This window comes from Sander vitreus, chromosome 5, assembly GCF_031162955.1.
Source record: "Sander vitreus isolate 19-12246 chromosome 5, sanVit1, whole genome shotgun sequence".
NCBI lineage: Eukaryota > Metazoa > Chordata > Actinopteri > Perciformes > Percidae > Sander > Sander vitreus.
Genome location: NC_135859.1, coordinates 12,377,831 through 12,399,669, shown reverse-complemented (window position 1 = coordinate 12,399,669; position 21,839 = coordinate 12,377,831). Strand labels below are relative to the sequence as shown.

The 21,839-nt window shown below is 41.4% G+C and overlaps 1 protein-coding gene across 1 annotated transcript in view; it reads right to left on the bottom strand.

The window, feature by feature from the left end:
• grin1b (glutamate receptor, ionotropic, N-methyl D-aspartate 1b) overlaps positions 1-21,839 on the bottom strand; it is a 69,933-nt gene that overhangs the window by 17,645 nt on the left and 30,449 nt on the right. The window contains exons 6-18 of the mRNA XM_078249685.1: positions 19,863-20,037; positions 15,725-15,875; positions 14,791-14,877; positions 14,111-14,246; positions 13,812-13,939; positions 10,537-10,701; positions 6,828-6,946; positions 5,668-5,780; positions 5,341-5,489; positions 4,398-4,555; positions 4,134-4,295; positions 3,336-3,445; positions 3,107-3,252 (exon numbers count right to left, since the gene is read on the bottom strand). Of these exons, the coding sequence (XP_078105811.1) occupies positions 3,107-3,252; positions 3,336-3,445; positions 4,134-4,295; positions 4,398-4,555; positions 5,341-5,489; positions 5,668-5,780; positions 6,828-6,946; positions 10,537-10,701; positions 13,812-13,939; positions 14,111-14,246; positions 14,791-14,877; positions 15,725-15,875; positions 19,863-20,037 (1,799 nt within the window). The remainder of the gene's footprint in view (positions 1-3,106; positions 3,253-3,335; positions 3,446-4,133; positions 4,296-4,397; positions 4,556-5,340; positions 5,490-5,667; positions 5,781-6,827; positions 6,947-10,536; positions 10,702-13,811; positions 13,940-14,110; positions 14,247-14,790; positions 14,878-15,724; positions 15,876-19,862; positions 20,038-21,839) is intronic.

The following is a 21,839-nucleotide window of genomic DNA, read 5'->3' as shown; positions in this document are numbered from 1 at the left end:
CATCCTCGACAGTAACATATGTCAGTCTGAAGAGGATACATTACTCCTGCTTTGAAATATTGACCTCTGAACCTTGAACCCAGTCCATGTTTGAAGGCTTGTCATTTAGCAACAGAAGGTGCTACACACATAGGACCAGCTGTTATAGAAAGCTCTGGACCTCAGCTCTCATGTAGATATGGTCACCAAAGTTTACCCACTGTAAGCACTGTCAAATATGGTAATAAGCTATTTTCACCTATTTAACAATTATATTTTTAAAATCTGATGACACCAGTGTGTTCACCATCCCAAAAAAAACCCAGGGTGTATCCAAGATTATACACTACCAACTTCTAATTATGAGAAATATACCAATATATTTATAAAACTACAACTCCCATAAGAGACGCCACAGAAGCTGTTACAAAGCTTGTGTATTTGTAGTTCTTCTGGGGTGGGTGGGGGGACATGTTCGACTCCTGTGTTTCTGCTGTCTGCCGTGGCTGCTGGCTCCATTCCATTTCAGATTGCCGCCGCCCGCCGGCCGGCCGAGCACACAATACATGAGACAAATACATGAAACTGTATTTTATTATTATTAATATCTTCATTGTTTACATCCTCAAATACAACGTTAGACAAAAACATCAATATTACGAATATTATGTATTTTTATCTTATCCGCTGAGCGGAACGTACTGTGTCACTTCCGGAGTCTTCAGCTGATTGTTTTAAACCTTATTACGGTGTATAACTTACTGGAACAAAGCTGAGCAACGTGTTGTTGCTGGTGACTAAAACACTGACTGTATGTATGTATACTGAAGTGATACTGTCGTTAAAAACCCGCTGATCGCTGTCTGATTCTGTGAATGAACGCCCGCATTGCATTGTGGGATATCAGCTTTGAATGCGCCCAGCTCGGATCATATCGTAATGTTCTGTATTACAGTATGCTGTAAAATTTCACCGGTAATAAGACCGAAATAATATTATTAAAATAAAAAAATGTATACTATGATAACATCTAAATAAATGTTGATAGATCTAGCGTTATAGTTTAAAAAATATAAATAAACCAACAAGCAATCCAGCTTCCCTGGCCGAAATAGACCGAAATAATAATATTAAAAGAAATACATATAAACCATGATGATATCTGGTGAATAATGTTGATTAAAACAGCTGTTATTGGGCTAAAAATACCAATAATAAAACTGTCACAGATTTCGAGTTAAGTGTTTTTTCTTTCGTCAATATCTGATGGTGAGGGATTAACATGAATGTCTATCTGACGGACCCCCTTGTCGAAAAATAACGCAACGGGTACCCCCCTGGCGTTGAAAATTAACGCCAGGGTTCCTTGACCATGCGTCATACATTTGACAAGTAGGGAGTGAGACTGTGTTGAATGTACACATTAGAATGCAAAATGTGCTAAATATAAAATCAGTACAGGGTTGACGAGTAGGGAGTGAGACTGTGTTGGTAAATTCATTAGCCTGGAAATCCAGACCCAAATCTGAAAGATTAAAGGTGCTCTAAGCAATGTTGGGTGACGGCACTTCTTGTTGACGTTCTAAGTATTGTCAAACAAAACTGAGGCTAGCTCGCCCTCCCTCCTCCTCATCCCGTCCCCTCCCCCTCGCCTTCAGCACACAAACCCCCCAACCCCCACCCGCAAAAAACCTTCTTGTCGGTTATTGGCTGGAACAGTGTTTCTTATGTTTGGTGGTGCAGGTTGGCGCAGTTTGTTTTTGTTGCCGTTTGTGGAGCCTGGGCTGTCTACAGAGACCGCGTTTTTTTTTTTACAGTGCGTTCAGGGGACAGGCAGCTAGCGGATAGTGAGGAGATGTTTGCTGTATGTGACAAAAAACGTTGTAGCCTAAAAAACGCGTGACATCGCTTAGAGCACCTTTAAGGGTCTGGCATTGAGAAATGAAAATGGCCCAACTCGAGGGGCGGCACCAAGCATGCATTTGAAAATCTCACTGCACCCACACGCTTAGCTACCAGCGGAGCTAACTGGTAGATTAAACTGTCGTCATCTGTTTAGCTCGCTTCTGGCCCGCCTATATCAGATACACCGATGTGATTGGTGCAGCTCGGCTACAAGGGCATAGTTAATGAGCATCATTACCCAATGCCAGAAATTTGAAAAAACTCTAGATTTCCAGGGTTACATTAGAGCTGAAAGGAAACTAATAAAATAATTCATCAAAAACACCAAACATTCTTTTTTTCCTCTGCTTTTCACTGTGTTATATGATACTAAACTGAATATCGCCTGTTGGTCAGACAACACAAACTATATGAAGATGTCACCTTTGTCTTTAGGCACTAATGTCTGTTTCTCAGATTTGTACAGAGCAAACAATTAATCGAGAAAATAGTCTGCAGATAAATTAAAAATGAATTGTTAGTTGTAGCCCAGAACATCAGAGCAGCGATCGTCATTTCCTTTAACTCACACTACAAAGATAAAATGTCAACAGAGTCCAGACAGATCAACTGATCAGCATGTTGGTATGTTGGAATGTTTCTTCATCTTATTTTCTGTTCTCTTTCTGTTTGTTTCTTAGTCGGCCACAAAACCGTCGTTAAAAAGATGAAAACAAAATTCTTGTCCCGTCCCTGATCGATCTGAACTCAAACATTAACGTAACTTGAACTGTCTTAGTTCCCCCTCACTCAGCATTCATAATTTAGCCTTTAGCTTTTAGCTCGGCCCTGTCATCTACAGCTTCATGGTAAATATGAGCAGTAACAACAGGTTCATGGTGATAAACTCCCGAAATGTAATCTAATGACATCAAACACAATGTTATTTCTTTCACATACAGAAGGAGCTTCTTCCATCGATAAATACAAATAGAATAGTATATAATTCAAATATTTTGTTCCTGGGAAATAAAATAAAATAAAGTTCAATAAAATAATGTGAACAGCAGCACAGAAGAATATAAGAGCAGAAAAAAAAGCCAAGTAGGTTAAAATATATGTACACAGTAGAGTACACTACAGTAGAATAGAATACAGCTAGAGTAGAGTATAGAACAGTAAGAGTAGAGTACAGCAGTGTAATTTACAGTACAGTAGAAAACAGTAGAATAGAGTCAGGTACCTGCAGGTTTTTCCTCCAGACGTTCACAGCAGCGAAGGCGAGCTGCATCTGTTTCCTTCGAGCGTCTTTGTGTCGTTTGTAAGCGATCTCGATGAAGATGAGGAAGATCCCGGCGACGATGCCCCCGGCAACCAGCATGAACACACCTAAGGAGGACAGCCACCATCTTAAACATTCATCAAGAGCAATAGGTTTCAGTCTCACAGCTGTCGGTAGGCCTGTTTCCTACCTGCCATGTTCTCGAACGTAAGGGTAGCGGGGGCGTTGCTCCTGGAGTCACACTCCTGGTATCGAACCCACGTCTTGTCCAGGTCCTCCATGAAGCCATTCTCATGAGAGCTGAGGAAAGACAACGAAATGTACTGTGACTTCAACACACACCAGGTACGACCAAATTTATACAAGTCATTTATACAAGTTACACAAGTATCAAATGTAGGTTATTAGCGGGGTACCAGCAAGGTATCAGTGGGGCACTAAAAATGTATAAGAAGGTAATATCCGTATCAGTAGGGTACTATAAGTTGTAATAATTAAATATACAACAATTACAGAAGTGAGTGCGTACGTAAAAGTATGTATAAATATAAATACATAAGTGGGGGTATCGAAATGTACCATGAGAGAATCAGTGGGGTATATCAGATGGGCATCATTAGGGTATCTCCCTGTATCGGGGTATCAAAAGCGTGTTATGGGGTATCAGTCAGACAGACGAGTAGGTGGGATATAAGTATGGTGTCAAAAGGCTATCCAATGGTATAAGTAGGGTATCAGCAAGGTATCAGAAGGAAATCAGTGGGGTATCTGAAGGGTATCAGATGGGGTATTAGTATCATCATTCGGATAGCAGCATATCAAAAGGGTATCAGAAGAGTGTGGATAAGCTATTAGAAAGGCATCATTATATCAGTAAGGTGTCAGTAAGATATCCATAGGGAATTAGAAAGATATCAGAGGAGTATCGGTGGGGTATTGGTAGAGTATATGCCAGGTACCATACAGGTCGTAGGAGTGTGATTTTTACCTGAGAATAGCCAAAGAAACGTTCTGTTTCCACGGACTGTCTTTCCTCATTCCAATCCCAAATCCGGAGCGAAAGAAAAGCTCTCCTGTCGTCACCAGATCGCACTTCTGTGATGCCTCGAACTCCAACACAGCGCTGTCCCAGATGAAGGCATGAAGCTTACTGCAGGAGGAGGGGGCATTAGGTATGAGTTAGGACGACACCAGTCTACAGTACATTACACTGCTGACATACAGAGACTAACTAACTGTATAAAGTGCCTACTTGTCTCTGACGGCTTGGATGGCCTCAGCAGCGCTCTCGTAGTTGTGTTTCTCCATGTGCCGGTACATGGTGCTCAGCTCCACCTGCCGTCTGAAGTAGATATCCACCGAACTCTGCTTCACTGTGGCGTAGATGAACTTATCTGATGGGTTACGCAGCTAAAAACAACCAAGAGTACACCACAGAACACATGGTCAGGAAGCAGGTCACTTTCAGAGATTAATGTCTCCTGTTGGCCACTGTAGGTGTCTTACTGGGTGATTGGTCCTGGTGCATCTTTTTCATCCAGAAAAGCCTTCAGTGCTTTTCTTTGCTATTCTTCTAATGAAGAAATACTCTCCAGTTCTGATATAACTGATGCTATTGCAGCATCAATGCCAACCTCTTTATGAGCCGCCATTATTGTTTGTCACACACACACACACACACACACACACACACACACACACACACACACACACACCTAAACCACGCCGTAGCTATCATTAGCTCCTCACAGGACGCTGATTGGCTGGACGATAGTAGTTTAAGATCATCATCAATATTTGTAGATCGCATAGCCTGTATCCAAGTAGATTATATGCCTATACCTATCACCTGGTAGCGTGATTCCTCCTCCCCTCTTGTTTAGATTTTTTCTCCGGATCTACACTGATCTTATTCATGGCCTCTTTCGAATCAAACTGAGGGAAATCGGTTGTAGCGATGAAGAATTTTTATCCCAGAGAATCATAAAACCGTTTTAATTCCATCAGTTACAGCTACTACTTTTTTGTAACTGTATTTTATAATTTTCTTGTAAAGCACGTTGGTCAACACCTGTTGATGTTAAAAGTGCTCTATAAATCACGTTTACCCAATGAGAAAAGTAGAACCCAAAAAAAGAATCAGATTTGGGGTCAGAAAATAATAGTTACAGACTAGATGACTGATGGTGTCTCACCCTGGGGTCATTGATGCCAGTGATGCGCTCCTCAGGCCGGTCCAACACAAGGAAGGCTGCCAGGTTGGCAGTATATGATGCTACAATGATCATAGCGAAACCTGCCCACACCATACCCAGAATCCTCGCTGAGAAACTCCTGGGAGCTCCTGCACACACACACGCACACGCACGCGCGCGCGCGCGCACACACACACGCACGCACGCACGCACGCACGCACGCACGCACGCACACGCACACACACACACACACACACACACACACACATTATCAGTGTAGTAGGAAGGACTGTAGGACAGGAAGTGTGAGAACAGAGGAACACCAACCTTCTCCTATCCCAGAGTTCAACAGTACTCCCCATGAGAACCACATGGCAGAGGACAGGGTGAGGGCGTCTTCTTCTTCTTCTTCACTGTTTACTTTAAACCTTCCAAACGGGCTGCAGAGGCACACATTATTATTTATTATATATATATATATGAAATATCACATTATATATAACTGTTATTGTAATTTATTGTATTCAGGGGCAGGTTCACATTTTTAAAGTGTCTTCAAACACAACTGACAATACAGTTGTTGGTTGCTGTAATTGTTCCTCCTCCTCATACTGGCCACAACATGGATCTTCTTCAAAGAAATTCAACGCAAAATCTAGAAATATATATTTTAAAATAGGGCTGCACAATTATGGCCAACATGACAATCATGATTGTTTTGATAAATATTGAGATCACGATCATTTATTAAGATTATTCATAGATTTTAGGGACAAAATACTGTACACATCTTAGCATCAAAATAAGACTGGTCCTTAATTAACAGTGCATCTCCTAGAATCAACACATAAATACAATCATACCCAAAAATGACAAGCTCTTCGTCTTCTGTTCCACACATTTGATTCTCTGTTGTATATAGCTCTTCTACTCTGGACTGCAGCTGCAACATTCAGGAGAGTTTTTCACAGGCTTCCGCTGCAAGGTGCACGTGCAGCGTCATAACAGCTCCCCAAAAAGTAAAGCCAAGACATCTGCGAGCCCCCTAGTGGCTGGCTGGCTAAGTTTAGGAAGTGCTTGATTTGATGCAGGGGAGTTTTCTTTGAGCAGCCGATCATGTTCATCAAACGTGATTGAGATTAATATTCGATTCATTGTGCAGCCCTATTCTAAAGTTGATATGAGGTCTGCTATACACATTAAGTGTGTATCTTTGAAATGTATCGTGTCCTTTGAGCTGAATTGTATCACATTGTTGTGTGTCATATTGCACTTTATTGTGTTGTATCGCATCATACTGTATTACATATTGTAATATCATGTCATACCTTATTATATTTTATTGTATTGTACATTGTGTGATTACTTACAATGCCACCACGTGGACCGACTGACTGACTGTGTCAAACCATACTTTGTGTGCTGTACTGCATCGTGTTGTAGTATTGTACTGTGATGTATTATATTATATTAAACCATGCGGTTACCTGAACCGGTCTAATAGGTAAAGCATCACTGCCACCACATGGACCGACAGACCGACTAACAGCCACAGTGTGCTCTGGAACGGCTGCATGAATGAATCCAGAGTGCTGCGAGGGATTTCCTAAACACACAAACATGTAATTTGCACATTTCTGACATTGTGTACATTTGGTTTTTGCACCTTATTGATAATCTTTATTGTTTTGTTTATTTGGCTACTTTGTACAATAACTTCCCTCTCGATAAATACAGTTTTATCTTATCAGCAGTTCAGAATTAACCCAGTAACACCAAACCAATGAAATCGGTTCAATAAACACAAATTAATCTGTGACATTTTCCTAACATCCACAAACTACTAAAGGGACCGTTCGGTATTTACGGAATGGACCACCGGAGGAAAATAGGGGAGGGTCATGTCTTTTTATTCTTTGTTGAGGGGAGGGTCACCCAACACATTTTAGTCTAAGGGGGGGGGTCACCCAACTTTTGTATTCATGAAAAAAGCAACATTTCAAAGTGGCTTGTTTGGTGCATATTTTTTCATGTAGCTCTTAGTCTCTGCCCTCCTTCGCTACCAGATGGGTCTGACCCATGAGTTTGCTGGGGGGCAGAGGGCCCCCCTGGTGGCTGAAACGGGTAATTGCATTGTTTAAAAAATGAGTGGAATAATTAATTCTAATTATAAATATCATAAATAACACAAAACAACTAAATGGTGGTAGGTAATAAATCTGATTTCATATACTGATTTAGTAAAAAAAATATTACCTGGCTGACGATGGGAGTAGCAGGACGCAAAAAACAAAAGTTACTGTTGCACTAGGACATCTTGCCGTGCCAACCTTGCAATAAAGGTTTCCTAAATGCCATGTATATACATGTGATGTCAGCTTACTAATTGATTGCGGGTTTTGTGTAGATTTGGACTTTTATAGTTTATTCCACTTTGTTTAAACGGCGAAGTGGAGAGGCCTCGTTCACCTGTTTGGAGCTGGCTGGTGAATGTGACGCCTTGCTGGATACACCGTGACTCTGTTTGTGGATCTACTGATCGCTGTGGATTACTTTTTTTTCGTGTCATTGGATTACGGCAAAATACGTATACGTAATAATTTTTTCTTAACGTGTCTTAACGTTTTATTGTGAGTTTGGAGAGGCATCTCAACAGACTGTAGGTCCAACACTGATTGTTCACTGTTACATTTTAGTTGAATTTAAGTGTCTATTGCGTTCCAAAACAGCTGTGCGAATTGTTAAATTGTTACAATGTAATTTAAAATCTGCTTTAAAAATAAACATATATGCTTTGGAATATAATGTTCAGCTTCGGCAGCTTTACCTATGTGCTAAATATACGACGAGTCCATAGCAACCAGTGTTGAATTGGTTATTTCCCAGTGTCCTTTGCTGAATGGTCTCAATGTTTTATTGTTTTATTTCATATGAATACTAGTTTACTAGAGGAGTAACTTAGTATTTGAAGTAATGCAGGAAGTGTGCATTTAGTTTCCATGCTTATTGTGTTTTCACAACTATGTTAGTGAGTAAATCTACTGAAATGGCCACCACACCATAACAGAGGAGTGTGATGTGTAAGATGAGAATGCAGAGGTTAACTCATGTATGTCTTGGCTGTAAAATATCAAATGGCATCTATCTATCTTTGCTGAGTGCAAGCTAGCACATAAGGGGAGGGTCATGCTTCTTTTTCAAGTCAATTTGGAGGGTCATAGAAAAATTATTACTGGCGAGGGGAGGGTCAAGTCTTTTTAGCATAAAGGTCCCAAAACTCCTCCGGTGGCCCCTTAAACAAATAACGAACAGTCCTTAAGTCAATGTCATGTTCATTTCTTCCCCCCAAACCAACAAAAACTGGTCTGAGATTTCTCAATTAAAGCCATTAAAACATTTGACAACACTTGACTTATGATTGACTATGTTGAAAGGAATCATCCTGCCGTGGCCCTTGAGCAGGAACTGATGTAGAACAGAGTTAGCATCTGTAGCTGAACACCATGTAACAACTGACGGCTCCATAGCTGAACCTGGCCTCAGACGAGTTGAGGGTCGATGGAAACTATCGACCGGACTGCTGTGGAGCCGATTGCTGGCTGTGAACTGGGTCAGTATGACCTAAAACATCCCAAAATATCCGTCAGAGCAGCGGGACAGAGACTGAAGCTGTGAGGAGGTTCAGGGATCAGCTCAGTTTGACTCCATCAAACTGAGAATAACAGACGCTTTCTCTTCTGCTGTTTGTTTCAAATCTTTTTTCCACTGCAGGAAGTTTAAAACCAGAACATTAAAGATGTTGTGAGTCACTTCATTCTACCCGGGCTGATCTGATACTGAACTGAATGGTTTCCCTCAGAAAATGTATCTTTTTTAATTGTTCTATAATGTGTGTTAGTGTCTGACTGCAGCTCCACAAACGCTGATGAAGCCTGAGGTCTCCACTCCGTCTTTAAAGGACAGGTTGTCCTGCTCCACTGATGTAGCAGTGAAATAATGCTTAATGATGTTGTGTTTGTTGTCACATCTACTCGACAAATCGCAAAACCTAGAATTGGATTTTGGGCATTTTCAAACCTGCATTGTTCAGTCCAGTTGAATCGGACTTTGGTTGTTTTTCTTCCTCACTACGATTTGTTTGCACCGATCTCACCGTCGTCGTACTCGGGTGAGGACTACAACAACCGGACAGAGACCATTCAGATAAAGTGGTCTCGGCCCAGTCCCAAACCAAACCCGGAGCGTTTGTCTGTAGTAGAAACGTGATCCCATCTCAATCTGACCTGACTACACGCCATACTCTGCAGGTGCGCGTTGCATTCTGGTATGAGGATGAGAAAAACAGTTGTTGGTAGCTGACCGTTGCCATAGACTGTGAAAAAGTAGTGGACGTAGCCACCGTGACCTTGCCCATTGGTTTGGGGACTACTGTTTTGACGCTTTGAGTTTGGCATTTTGGCTGTCGCCATCTTGTTTTTTTGGAGCCAGAAGTGACCATATTTGAATGAGAGGGTGGAGCTGGGGAGGAGCGAGGGGTGGATCTGACTGAGGACACTGTGCACGGCACGGTGGTAGCGACTTGTCAATCACAAGGTAGCCCCGCCCTAAAGCGAAACCCCGCTTTATCATCTATTTGAAAATAAATAATAATCTTTCTGCATTGAATACGACTTGAAACTATTGATTGAGTCATAAATTCATTACGAAAATGTTTACTGAGTTAATAAAGTGAGAAGTAGGGTCATTTTATTATAGACTTTTATACAGTCAGACTTCTTATTGGAGGCAGTGAAGTCGCCCCCTGCTGGCAATTAGAAAGAAGGCAGGTTTGCAGATTTTCTGTTCCATTCACGCTCTGAACAAATTGCGTCGCGTTCTTAATATTTGGACAGGAGCACGTTCCTGTGTTTATGTTCTCACTCCCACCCCCCGACACATCTGACCAATGAGAGGAAAGAACATTTTCACCATGTTGAAAGTGAAGCATTTTGGTCCGTTTGGATTTATTTTTGTGGTGAAAAGAAACCAAACCAACTAGGTAAACACGTTAACCAACTCATCCAGTGATTCAAACAATCACCGTAAAGTGGTCTTTACTCACCGTAGGTCTGAAACGCCTCCCGAGCTGAGCCCAAAGAGACGAGAACAGTGAAGCAGAGATACTGAACACAAGTTATAAAATAAGAGTGGGCTGACCTTCTTGACAAGGATGGTTAGCCCCTGGTATTTAAAGGGTTTGGAGAACTCAATGTACTGAGCACGCTCGTTGTTGATGGTGAGGGGAGCGACGATCATGTCGGCCAGACCTCCCAATAGCTCCCCCATCATCCCGTTCCACTCCTTCTTGTTACTGTTGTTCACCTGCAGGAGGACGGAGGACAGTCCAGGTCAGCGCATCCTGCACAACTTCAGGGACATGAATATGTTGAATGCATCTCATTAAAAATAGTAGGGCAGGGCGATACAACGATAAATTTCATCAAAACAATATAAAAATGTCTATTGTACTTCTTTTTCTATATCTCAGTGTTGAAAAACCAGCAGCCGAACTGCGTTAAGGCAATTTTTACTGCTTTATGTTCTGATCCTTGTACGTGATGCTCATTTTGCACTACAATTCATAATAAAGTGAGAAAATACTCTACTTTTTATTTGTCAAATATTCACACAGAAGTACACAAAAATAGCCATGTGGTTATTTTCATATAGACTAATTATTTATTGAATTACCAGAAAACATGCTATATTGTAATATATCTCATTAATGAGATTTGGAATTACCTATATCGGGATGGAAGATTTTGGCCATATTGTCCAGCTCAAAGTAAAACATAATATAAGATAATGTAATGTAGTAGACAGTTGTTGGCCTCCAAATGAGGAATGACAGTCAAAGAATCATTGTAATAAACTAAACAACTAAACCTCTGACAGCTGACAAATTCAAATCATCTTATTATAATAAAGTCCAGAATCAGCATCAGCTGCAGTTAACATATACCTTTTCATCTACCACAGTGTTCTATTTTACATACAATTTTATTAATACAAATGTATTCTATTTCAAATATTTTATATTGTATCCCCATATTTAACTTCTGCAGTATCTTATGTGTTCTCATTTTTACTTGTGTCATTTTGTTTTTATACATATTTAATGAGCATTGCTGGAGGAGCCCGAGAACAACATCTGCTTCTGTGTAATTGTTGTGCACATGACAATAAACAAAGACCTTGAAACTTGAGGAGTTAGTGTTGAACTGATCTTTGTCTGTGATGTTTTATCTTTCAGGAAAATTAAGCAGATTTACAAATAAATCTGTAAAGAGAAACGGGGTTTAGAGGAGGAGGCCCTAGAGACAGAGAGCAGACAGACTGGAGAGAATAAAGATGGAGGAGAGGAGGAGAGATTGTGTCATTTGGAGCAGCTAAGAGAGCAGCAGAGAGAGAGAGAGAGAGAGAGAGAGAGAGAGAGAGAGAGTAATGACATAATGTCTCTCAGCCTCAACAAGGTCAGAGTCAGGGACGGAGCTGTGGTTTCTATGGCAACAAGCCTCAGTGATGTGCTTGTGGTGATTCAGTAAACAGGTCAAAGAGAGAGTGTGAGAGAGAGAGAGAGAGAGTGAGAGAGAGAGAGAGAGAGAGAGAGAGAGAGAGAGAGAGAGAGACACAGCGACATCCTCGCTGGCCAAGTTTCACCCAGATGTAAAGTCATGTATATATGTATATAATATATATATATATATTTAAACAGCTGGTGGAGCTGATCCTTCAGGCACTGTCATTCAACCACTTCAGCAGAAGAAGAGGACATAACAAGATACCAGCAGTACTGTAGTGCTGTGAGTACATTAGGAGTACTTAAGTCAGTAATATGCAAACAGCTGTATTACAAACAAATAAATATTTTTGTTAAACGTTAATTATGAAATTGTTGCTTTCCATCATTGCTGCATTATTAATGCACTAACTATATAATCATGTTCAGGAGCAAGCAGAGTTTTAGTCACCAAATGTAGTCACTAGGTATTTGAAAACGCCTTCTAAGGTGCAGATTTTTCAAAACTCTAATTACTGCGTCTGAAATCCCATACTCTGCACTACATACTCAATATGTGTATTATCGTTTAACACACTTTTGTGTAAATAAACAGTAGTATGTATTTTTTCGGACGCACTGAGCTGTAATTACCACGTCCCTTCCTGAGAGTTTGGAGATGTGTAACCATGGTAACCTGTGCCGACCTCATCTTTATTGGCATCGTGGTGTTTTTCTATATCTTTGCACACCAGAAACGTGTCTGACGCGGCGCTGCTGCTGCTAGCCTTGTCTGTACACATGTATGTTTCCCATTGATAAAATGAAATACTAGCGTGTTCTTCAACTTTATTGTGTCAATATTTTTTGTTTGTACATTTGTTTGCACATATTTCGATATATATATATATATATATATATATATATGTATATATTTTTATATTTCAATTCCCTTTCCTGAGATAATAAAGTCCATGTTATTGTTTTATCAAAATCCAATTGAAATACAATTTAAAAAGGAGTTCAACAGATTTTGCTAAATTGTTAAAAATGTTAAAAGCATAGGCTATCCTGCAGTCCAGCATCCCTCCAGGGAGGGCTATCTCGGGACATAGTCGCCGGCAGACCAGTCTACATTTGGATTTGCGGTGTGTTGCTCTTGCCTTTACGACAACAATTTCAACTGTTACCACACATCTTTCAAACTAAAAATGGGTAAGTGGGCTGTCTGTTTCTTTCAATAACATTAACAACATTGGGTAGCTGTAAAGAGCCGATATTGTAACAACTTACTTAAATCACCTAGCCTACCTGATGTTGGACCGTCACTCAGAAGACACACTACGTTGTTATTGTAGCCTATGCTATCTTTCAATTATACATTATACATATATATATACAGAAAATTAAAATGGTATTTGTTTCATTTTCAGTTTGAGTTGTTGACAGAAGAAAAGCTATTGCGGCCCTTCCTCTGTTAAGAATTCTCCGGAGGAGAAAGAGACGAGTTGTGGAAATTTACTGCACTCAAGCAGTAGTGTACTTTCTAGTATTGACGCATCGTTGTCATAGCCTTTATCGCCACCTACTGGCCCGACGAGCGTTTGGAGTCAGTTTTTAGATTCTAGTGTGGACAGAGATATTTTGTAAAATGAAAGATGTGTGGACAGATTTTTTTTTTTTTTTACATGGAGGTTAAAATATCTGTATACGCGTAGACAGGGCCCGAGTTTCTGCTTCAGAAAAAACTAAAACTTTACGATCAATAATTAATGTTTGTTTTACTAAAGACAGTTCTGTGCTTTACTGATGTTCAATTCTAGTGTCTAGACTCTTCCTCTCAACACACACACACACACGCACACACACACACACACACACACACACACACACACACACACACACACACACACACACACACAGAAAGACTTACGCGCTCCTGCGTGCCAAATTTCCCATCAGCGACCAGGTGAACTTCGTAGGTGAAGTTCATGCTCATCGCCAGCTTGATGAGCAGGTCAATACAGAAACCATAGCAACACTGAGGGACGATGGGCTGACCTGGACACACACACACACACACGTGCACATATCAGTGTGCTCTTCTATCTTTGTGGGGTCCAAATTTCAGTTCCTCACATCTTCAAAAAAAGTTTAGCTTCTCCTGTATCAAAATAAATGTGTGTGTGTGTGTGTGTGTGTGTGTGTGTGTGTGTGTGTGTGTGTGTGTACCTGGTGTGGTCCCGTTGGGTCCGGTACAGATCACCTTCTTGATTAAGACTCCGTTGACGGTGTACTCCTCTTTACACGTCCCATCAGTCTTTGTTGGCTTCACGTAAACAAATGGCTCCTGATGGATCGTTACAATCTAAACACACACACACACACACACACACACACACACACACAGTAAAAGTCCTGCATTAAAAAAGGTTCCTTCATATAAAGGCATGCAAGTATAATCATAAAAATGTAGTTAAAATATTTAAAAAATGTTGCCTGTGTCTGTTATATCATTAGACTATTATTACTAATGAATTAATGTAAAAGCAGGATTTTAATGTTATTTTGAAGTATTACCTTATGATTATTTTCATTATTGCTTCAGCTGTACTTGTAGAAACTGTAATAAATGTAACTTTTAACAAAACATCCCATTTTTAAACTCTCCATATGTTTTGTTTATAAAAATCTTAATTTGGAGAGTAACTGAAGCTGTCAGATAAATGTGTCTTGACCACAACAATAAAAACAATATTGTATGAACTGCAGACATAAAAGCCATTTCAGTTTTTGGATTTGTGTGAATTTGCTTCCATTTACATCTTTGCATTGACTTTATATGCAATTGTGCTAATTCACATTTACAGCAGTACCAGTAGTTTTAACAATAATAGTAGCATCTGCAGTACCTTCAGTTTAGTCGACATCTGGTATCCAACTGGTTTCTCTGTCTCTCCTCCAGGCCAGATGATCTTCCTCTGAGGGTTCATCACAACCTAAATACACACACAACACACACACACACACACACACACACACACACACACACACACACACACACACACACACACACACACACACACACACACACACACACACACACACACACACACACACAGGTTGTCATGTTGTTCCAGGTCTAACTGTGACAAGCTGACTAATTGACAGCATCAATACTGCATTTGTACATCAATAGTTAAAGAGGCAGGAGACTAACACACACATGCACACGCGAGCAAACACACACACACACACACACACACACACACACACACTCACAGACACTCACACACACTCACACACACTGGATATGTTGTGCTGACATTAACTTAACAAACCCTGTAAAACCCATAATGTTAGCTACTGAGTCATCACAGTATTCTTGAATCAGTCATCAGAGCTTCAGTGAGTCACAAACATAAAGTAGTTGATACTGTGAGAAACTGAGCAACAGGGTTGGAAATATTTTGACGTTCAAAAACACTGGATCCTACATTTCCCATAATGCACCTGGATAGTGTCTTTGATCATAGGCTCCCTGTCTGGTAAACAGCCATATATTTTTTGTCTTATACTGTTATATTACTATTATTACCACCAGGAGACTGATATTTATGAGGAGGACTAGTTGAATTAGCCTTTAAACCAGATGTATAACCAGCTGAACCCAGGCGTAACCAGATGTATAACCAGCTGTAACCAGGTGAACCCAGGTGTATAAGACTTTACGATACGATACGACTTCCCACGCTTAGCGCGGGAGATATTTATAGTCCGCTTAGCTCACAGAACCCTTCAGCCTAGACAGCCAGGTATAACCAGGTGTGAACAGGTGTACTGTACCTGTGATCCGTTGAAGACTCCGACCTGGACAAGGCGACTTGGCTTCTGCTGCCAGTTCAGGATGCTGTAGGTTGCGAAGCGTCGGTCGCCGTCATCGTTAAACTCGATTCGTCCAGTCAGACCGTCAGGGTACTTGGATGACATCAGCACTCTGAGGAGCCAATCAGAGAGTAGGGGCATTAGGGTGGAAACCATAAGAAATCGGGTTTAATTTTGGTTCATAGTGGTTTTAGTTTTACTTTAAAGACAAGTACTTAAAGTATGAACAGACTGCCTGTGAAACTGGACAACATAAACAACAATGATCTAACTGGACTTGATGGTCTATATAGGTCACACAGAGAGGAAAGGAGGAGTGACAGGGATGTTCATTATCCCAGTTGTGTCCATCTAACTTGCAAATGAATCCAGATCAGATCAGTGAAGCGTCTCAGTTTTTATCTCCAGCTGAAGCTAGGGGAGAGGATTCCATCCTGATCTCACTGGACAGCAGCGAGAGTCTTTTCTACAGACGCGGTCCTGTGAGACCGGAGACTGATGATAGTCCAACACTATCACTGACTAAGACTGCAGGGATCCTCTATTCTCAATGTATCTATTTAAATAAAATAAATCACCATAATTTGCTTCATTCTAGCATTTCCTGAAAAACACATTTTGGCTGTCAGAGGAACTGGTTTTAAAGATCCAGTATAATCCTAATGATATATTTATCTGTCAAATATGACAAAAAATAATCTTTGAGAATTTGAGTATAGAGTATATATCAGAATTTTCTCTTTTCTCTTCCTAAACTCTGGGGTTGATACAGAAATCTAATCTGACCACCTAACCCCCCATCATGTAAAACTGCACTTGACTTCACTATCTTGTGGGTCGAAGTGGCCAGCAGAGTGATATTATACGGTATGATCCACCAAAATGAACAATGAATGAACATCACAATCCTCATATTAACAACTTTATTCATTAATAAAGACTGTCTGATGGTGCCTTGTCTGTTTTCATAGTAATGCAAGACACTTTCCAGTAAGTTTTCTCAGTCCATAACAGTCAAAAATAACAACAGTTGTATTCTAATTAAACATAAATGAAATTTGGTATATGCACCGTGTCAGAATAATATCAGCTGAAATATGAAGGAATTGAAGACAGATTTATACCTTCTTCAAGGAAGGACCTTAAACCTCACATTGAGCCCATTATCATGTCAGTTAATATTGTTCTTCAATAATCAATGTGTCATGATTGTGATTTTCTGTTTTCTGTTCTGATGTTCTGTTTCCTGTTTTATTTTGTAGTCTTCTGTGTCTTGTCTCCCTTGTCTTGTCTAGTTTACTTCCTTATTTTTCCCTCCCTTGTTTGCCCAGCCTAGTGTCACCTGTCCCTTGTTAGTCCTCGTTACCTCTTGTATTTAGTCTCTGTGTTGCCCTTGTCTTTTGTCGGATCATTTTATTCTGTTGCTGTGTTTTCTGTTGGACGCTGTCTCTTTGCTGTCGTGGATTCTGTTTTTGTGTACCGTGCTGAACTTTCCTGTTGTGGATTCTGTTTTTTTTCTGTTTGTTCCTGCCTGGCTACCTTTGTGGACTTTGTAAGACTCTTTTTGTTAATAAATTGCCTCTTAACTGCATTTGGGTCCAAGCCTTTCCTGACAAACCGTGACAGAATGATTTGACCAAACATGGACCCAGCAGAGATGATTTCTGATGAACTTTATGACCTTTTGTGTGAACTTATGGAACTCAAAGCCTGGTGGAGGAAGGCTAACGATGATTGCCAGAAGGAGGCAATTTTGGCATTGGCTCGTAAGAAGGTTTTGGAAAAACCTTGGTTAAAGGACTCTTCCTAACTGGGTTACAAGCTTCATTTTTGCTCCAGCTCCTCCACTTACTAAAGGATTGTGTTCAGCCAAATCTGTTAACTCCACCAATACTTCACTCAGTCACGTACCAGCTCCTCATCAGATTCCAAGCCAGCTAGCACCCACTAGGCTGCCTGCTTCTAGGCCTGCTAGCATTGTGGCTACAGGTTCTCTGTTTTTGACCCCGCCTACCCCTTTGCCTGCTTCTCCCAGTCAGGAAGTTTCTCCACCTGGAGGAAAGCCAGAGACTTATATGACTTTGTTCCAGTACCTAGCTAAATGTGCTAGACGGACTGAGGAGGCCGAAGCAGCTAGATTACGAGCTGGTGATCTATGGTCCAGTTTGCCTTCATGCAGCTCCCTTGAGCAGTCTTTTGAAGGGACCCGTCTGGCCATATTTTCTGGGAACCGTGGAGGCCGCAAGAGAGGACGTGGTCGACATGGTCCCCGACGCCATGCACTGGTTCAACCGCTCTCCAGTGGACCAGAGCCCGAGTTGTCCAGTGGACCAGAGCCTGTGCTCTCCAACGTTTCCGAGCCCGTGCTGTCCAGCAGTTCCGAGCCTGGGCTGTCCAGCGGTTCTGAGCCCGAGGTCTCCAGCGACCTCGAGTCCGTGCTGACCAGTGTTACTGTTCCTGAGTCTACTAGTTTTCCTGTTGACCATTGTTCCTGAGCTGACGTGCAGCCTTCCAGAACCTCCGCAGACGTGTAGCCTTCCAGAACCTCCGCAGACGTCCAGCCGTCAAGAGTCTCTGATGATAGCTCTTCAAGAGCCAGAGCGGACCTGAGTCCTGCAGCGACTTCGTGCCTTCGCAGCCGGCCTCCAGAGAGAGATTGCCTTTGCCTCCGGCCTTCAGAGGGGTTTCGCCGCTGGCCGCCTGAAGGGTTCTGCCTTGGCCGCCTGAAGGACATCGCCTTCGCCGCCGACCGCCAGAGGGACACCTCCTTCTCCGCCGGCCGCCAGAGGGGTCCCATCTGTGCTGCGCCTCTCTGTTCCCTGTCCCGAGTGGTCCCTCTGCTTCCCCTAGTGGCCCTTTGTTTCCCCCAGGCTTCTCCGGCCCTCGGTTTCCCCCAGGCCTCTTTGCCCACTAGTTTCCCGTGCCCTAGTGCCTAGCAGCTCTATCCCCAGTTCCCACTATCCTCTGTTCCCTAGCCCCATTTGACTTTTTTGTTCCTCCGTTCGTCCCTCCTCCGGTCCCCCTCCGCCATCCCTGGGTTGACTTTTGTTCGGTTTTTGACGTCTGGGATCCGTTCCTTGGAGGGGGGTACTGTCATGATTGTGATTCTCTGTTCTGATGTTCTGTTTCCTGTTTTGTAGTCTTCTGTGTCTTGTCTCCCTTGTCTAGTTTACTTCCTGTCTTTAGTTTTCCCTCCCTTGTGATTGCCCTAATGTGTTTCACCTGTTTGCCCAGCCTAGTGTCACCTGTCCCTTGTTAGTCCTCGTTACCTCTTGTATTTAGTCTCTGTCTCCCTTGTCTTTTGTCGGATCATTTTATTCTGTTGCTGTGTTTTCTGTTGGATGCTGTCGTAGATTCTGGTTTGTTTGTTTTTTTTCGTTTGTTCCTGCCCGGCTACCTTCCTGAGGACTTTGTAAGACTCTCTTTGTTAATAAATTACCTCTTAACTGCATTTAGGTCCAAGCCTTTCCTGACACAATGTCTCCATATTTCTAAGCCCAGTTATAATATGAATTACAACACACCTTTTGCCATATAGTAAACCTGGGTTATTTTAGGGACAGTTTTGTAATGTGTGTTTGGATGTCAGTTGGCAAAAGAAATGCCAGTTCTCTACTCTCTATTGAGTAAAGACAAAACTGCCCCCCAAAAAAGTACTTAACACTAAGTACTTAAAAACAAAGTGCAGTGCAGACCAAACAGCTCACTTATCCACAGCCACTTTCAAGCAATCAAATCCATCTCCAGATTATAGAGATTATACTATGCATACTTTTTCCATTTAATTCAGAAATGCATCACATTACAGAAGCTCGAGATGCTCCAACTGCTGTTTCACTCATACAACTGCTGTTCAAATATTTTAGAACTTTGCCATGTCTTAATTCTACTGGTATATATATATATCTCAGCAGAATGAAGACTTTTTTTCACTAATTTTTACAACCTATTTTACAAAAATGACCCAACTGTTAAGATGCAATATAGAAGGAAAAACCGACAAACAGAACTGAAGTCAACAGAATTAGATACTGAGTTTAAATCTGACATCAATGCTGACTGAGGTTGACCTCTGACCTCAGTCGACGACGGTACTGACCGTTTAAACAGGGGTCCTGTCCTCCAGATGTTGGTGTTTCCCACGCAGCCCCGCGGAGGCTCCGTGATGTTCTCTTTCTCAAACAGCTCCTGCAGAGACTGAGCCACCACTGCCACAGCGTCTGCGATGTGAGCTGACTCGTTTTTACCGTTAATCAGCTGGAGGCCTAGCAGGCCTGCACCACACGCAACACACATTTGCATAACGTAACACACACACACACACACACACACACACACACACACACAGAAGAAAGAGGTTACACACGCAGACAGCTGGAAGCTAAGTAGACTGCAGACTGAAAACTGCCCTCATTCATACAGTTAATTAAAAACTCACACATACTTTAATTTCACAAATGTAACCAAAGGAGTGCTTCAATGTAATTCAAACAAACACGCTTTCTCAGGGTTTCAGGCGTCAGGTCAGTGTTCAGTACCACCAAACTGCATGCTGGGAGTTCACTCTGAGAATCACAGCCATTTGTCTCTCAGAACAGGAAAAAAAAGCCTCACTGAGACGTTATAAACTGTGTCTGGTGTTTTCCTTCAGCAGAATGTCATCACACTTAGACGAAAAGTGTCTACATCTGCCCTCCAGTTGACTGACAACAGCTGGCTAACATTTTTAGCATTTCCCAAAGAAACTACTTGGAACCTCCATGCTGGGAACAGCTAGCTAACATTTAGTAATGAAAACACTGAGAATTGCAGCTGGCATACACTGTTAGCATTTCCCACAGAGACAACTGGGAACAACTAGCTAACATGTACCACTGAAACCACAGCTTGCTAACATTCCTCCAATGAACAAACCAGCTACTTCCAACTGAAACTATACTGGGAACGGCTAGCTAGCACTGCTAACATCCTCCATTAAAACCACTGGGTAAAAAACAACTAGATAGCATTTCCTATCAATAGGTACAGCCAGAGTACAGCTACCAAACGTTCCTCCCTGGGAAAGGACTAGCAAACATTTCCTTTCGCAACTTTTGGAAACAGCTTGTTACGACTAGTAAGACGACAAAATCACTGGGAGCAACTAGCTGACAATGTTAACATGTTTTCCTGCAGTAAGTTACAGCTACATTCCTTCTTGAAACTACTGAAAACAGAACAGATAGTAACATGTTCTACTGAAACTACTAGCTAGCTAGCACTGTAGCAAGCTAGTACTCATAAAGTAAAGTTAGCTAATATTTCTCTCTGAAACCAGTTTTAACAAGCTAAGTTTCTTTCCTGGACCTACTAAGCCGATAACATTAAATACAGAACAGCTAACATTAGGTGAACAGATTTCTGAGACAAAATTCGGGGACATTTTCAGCTCAGAAGTGTAAATACCTCCAAAAAAGGTAATGTTTTTATCTTTGTAAAACTTAAAACGGGGACACTGCCCCAGGGGCGTCACTACTAACTAGACCTAGAGCTGCACTGGGGCACAAGCCCCCTAGGGGGGATCCATGGGCATGCTCCCCTGTAGGAAAATGTTGTTTATTTTAAAGTTTAAATGCATCAATCTAGTGCACTTTGAAAAGAAATTCAGAGGTTAGACTTGATTATTCTTATCTATGGAAATATTTGTGCTGTAGCCTGAACTATTTTGCACTTCAGAATTATAACCATGCACACACAGATGGAATAGTTTTTTCTTCATATTTTTGCATTAATGTCACTAGGAAGCATACCAGTAGAAATATATATTCATATTTGTAAGTGGGATATATATAAATAAGTGGGATTGTCTGGAAGTTATAAGTTAATAGGACGTCAATTGTCCAGCTTGTATTTGCGTTCATAAAAGTGCTCGTTTTGCCACTGACAGGCTCAGATTGATATTCTAAGTGTCTGACAACATTATGGAAAGGATTTCTAAGGAGGTCGACCTTTCTGTTAAAGAGTAAGATCCTTTTTTAAAACATAAAAAAGTCCGCGAAATTGCGTTCGCTAAACCCACCAGACTCTATACAAATAA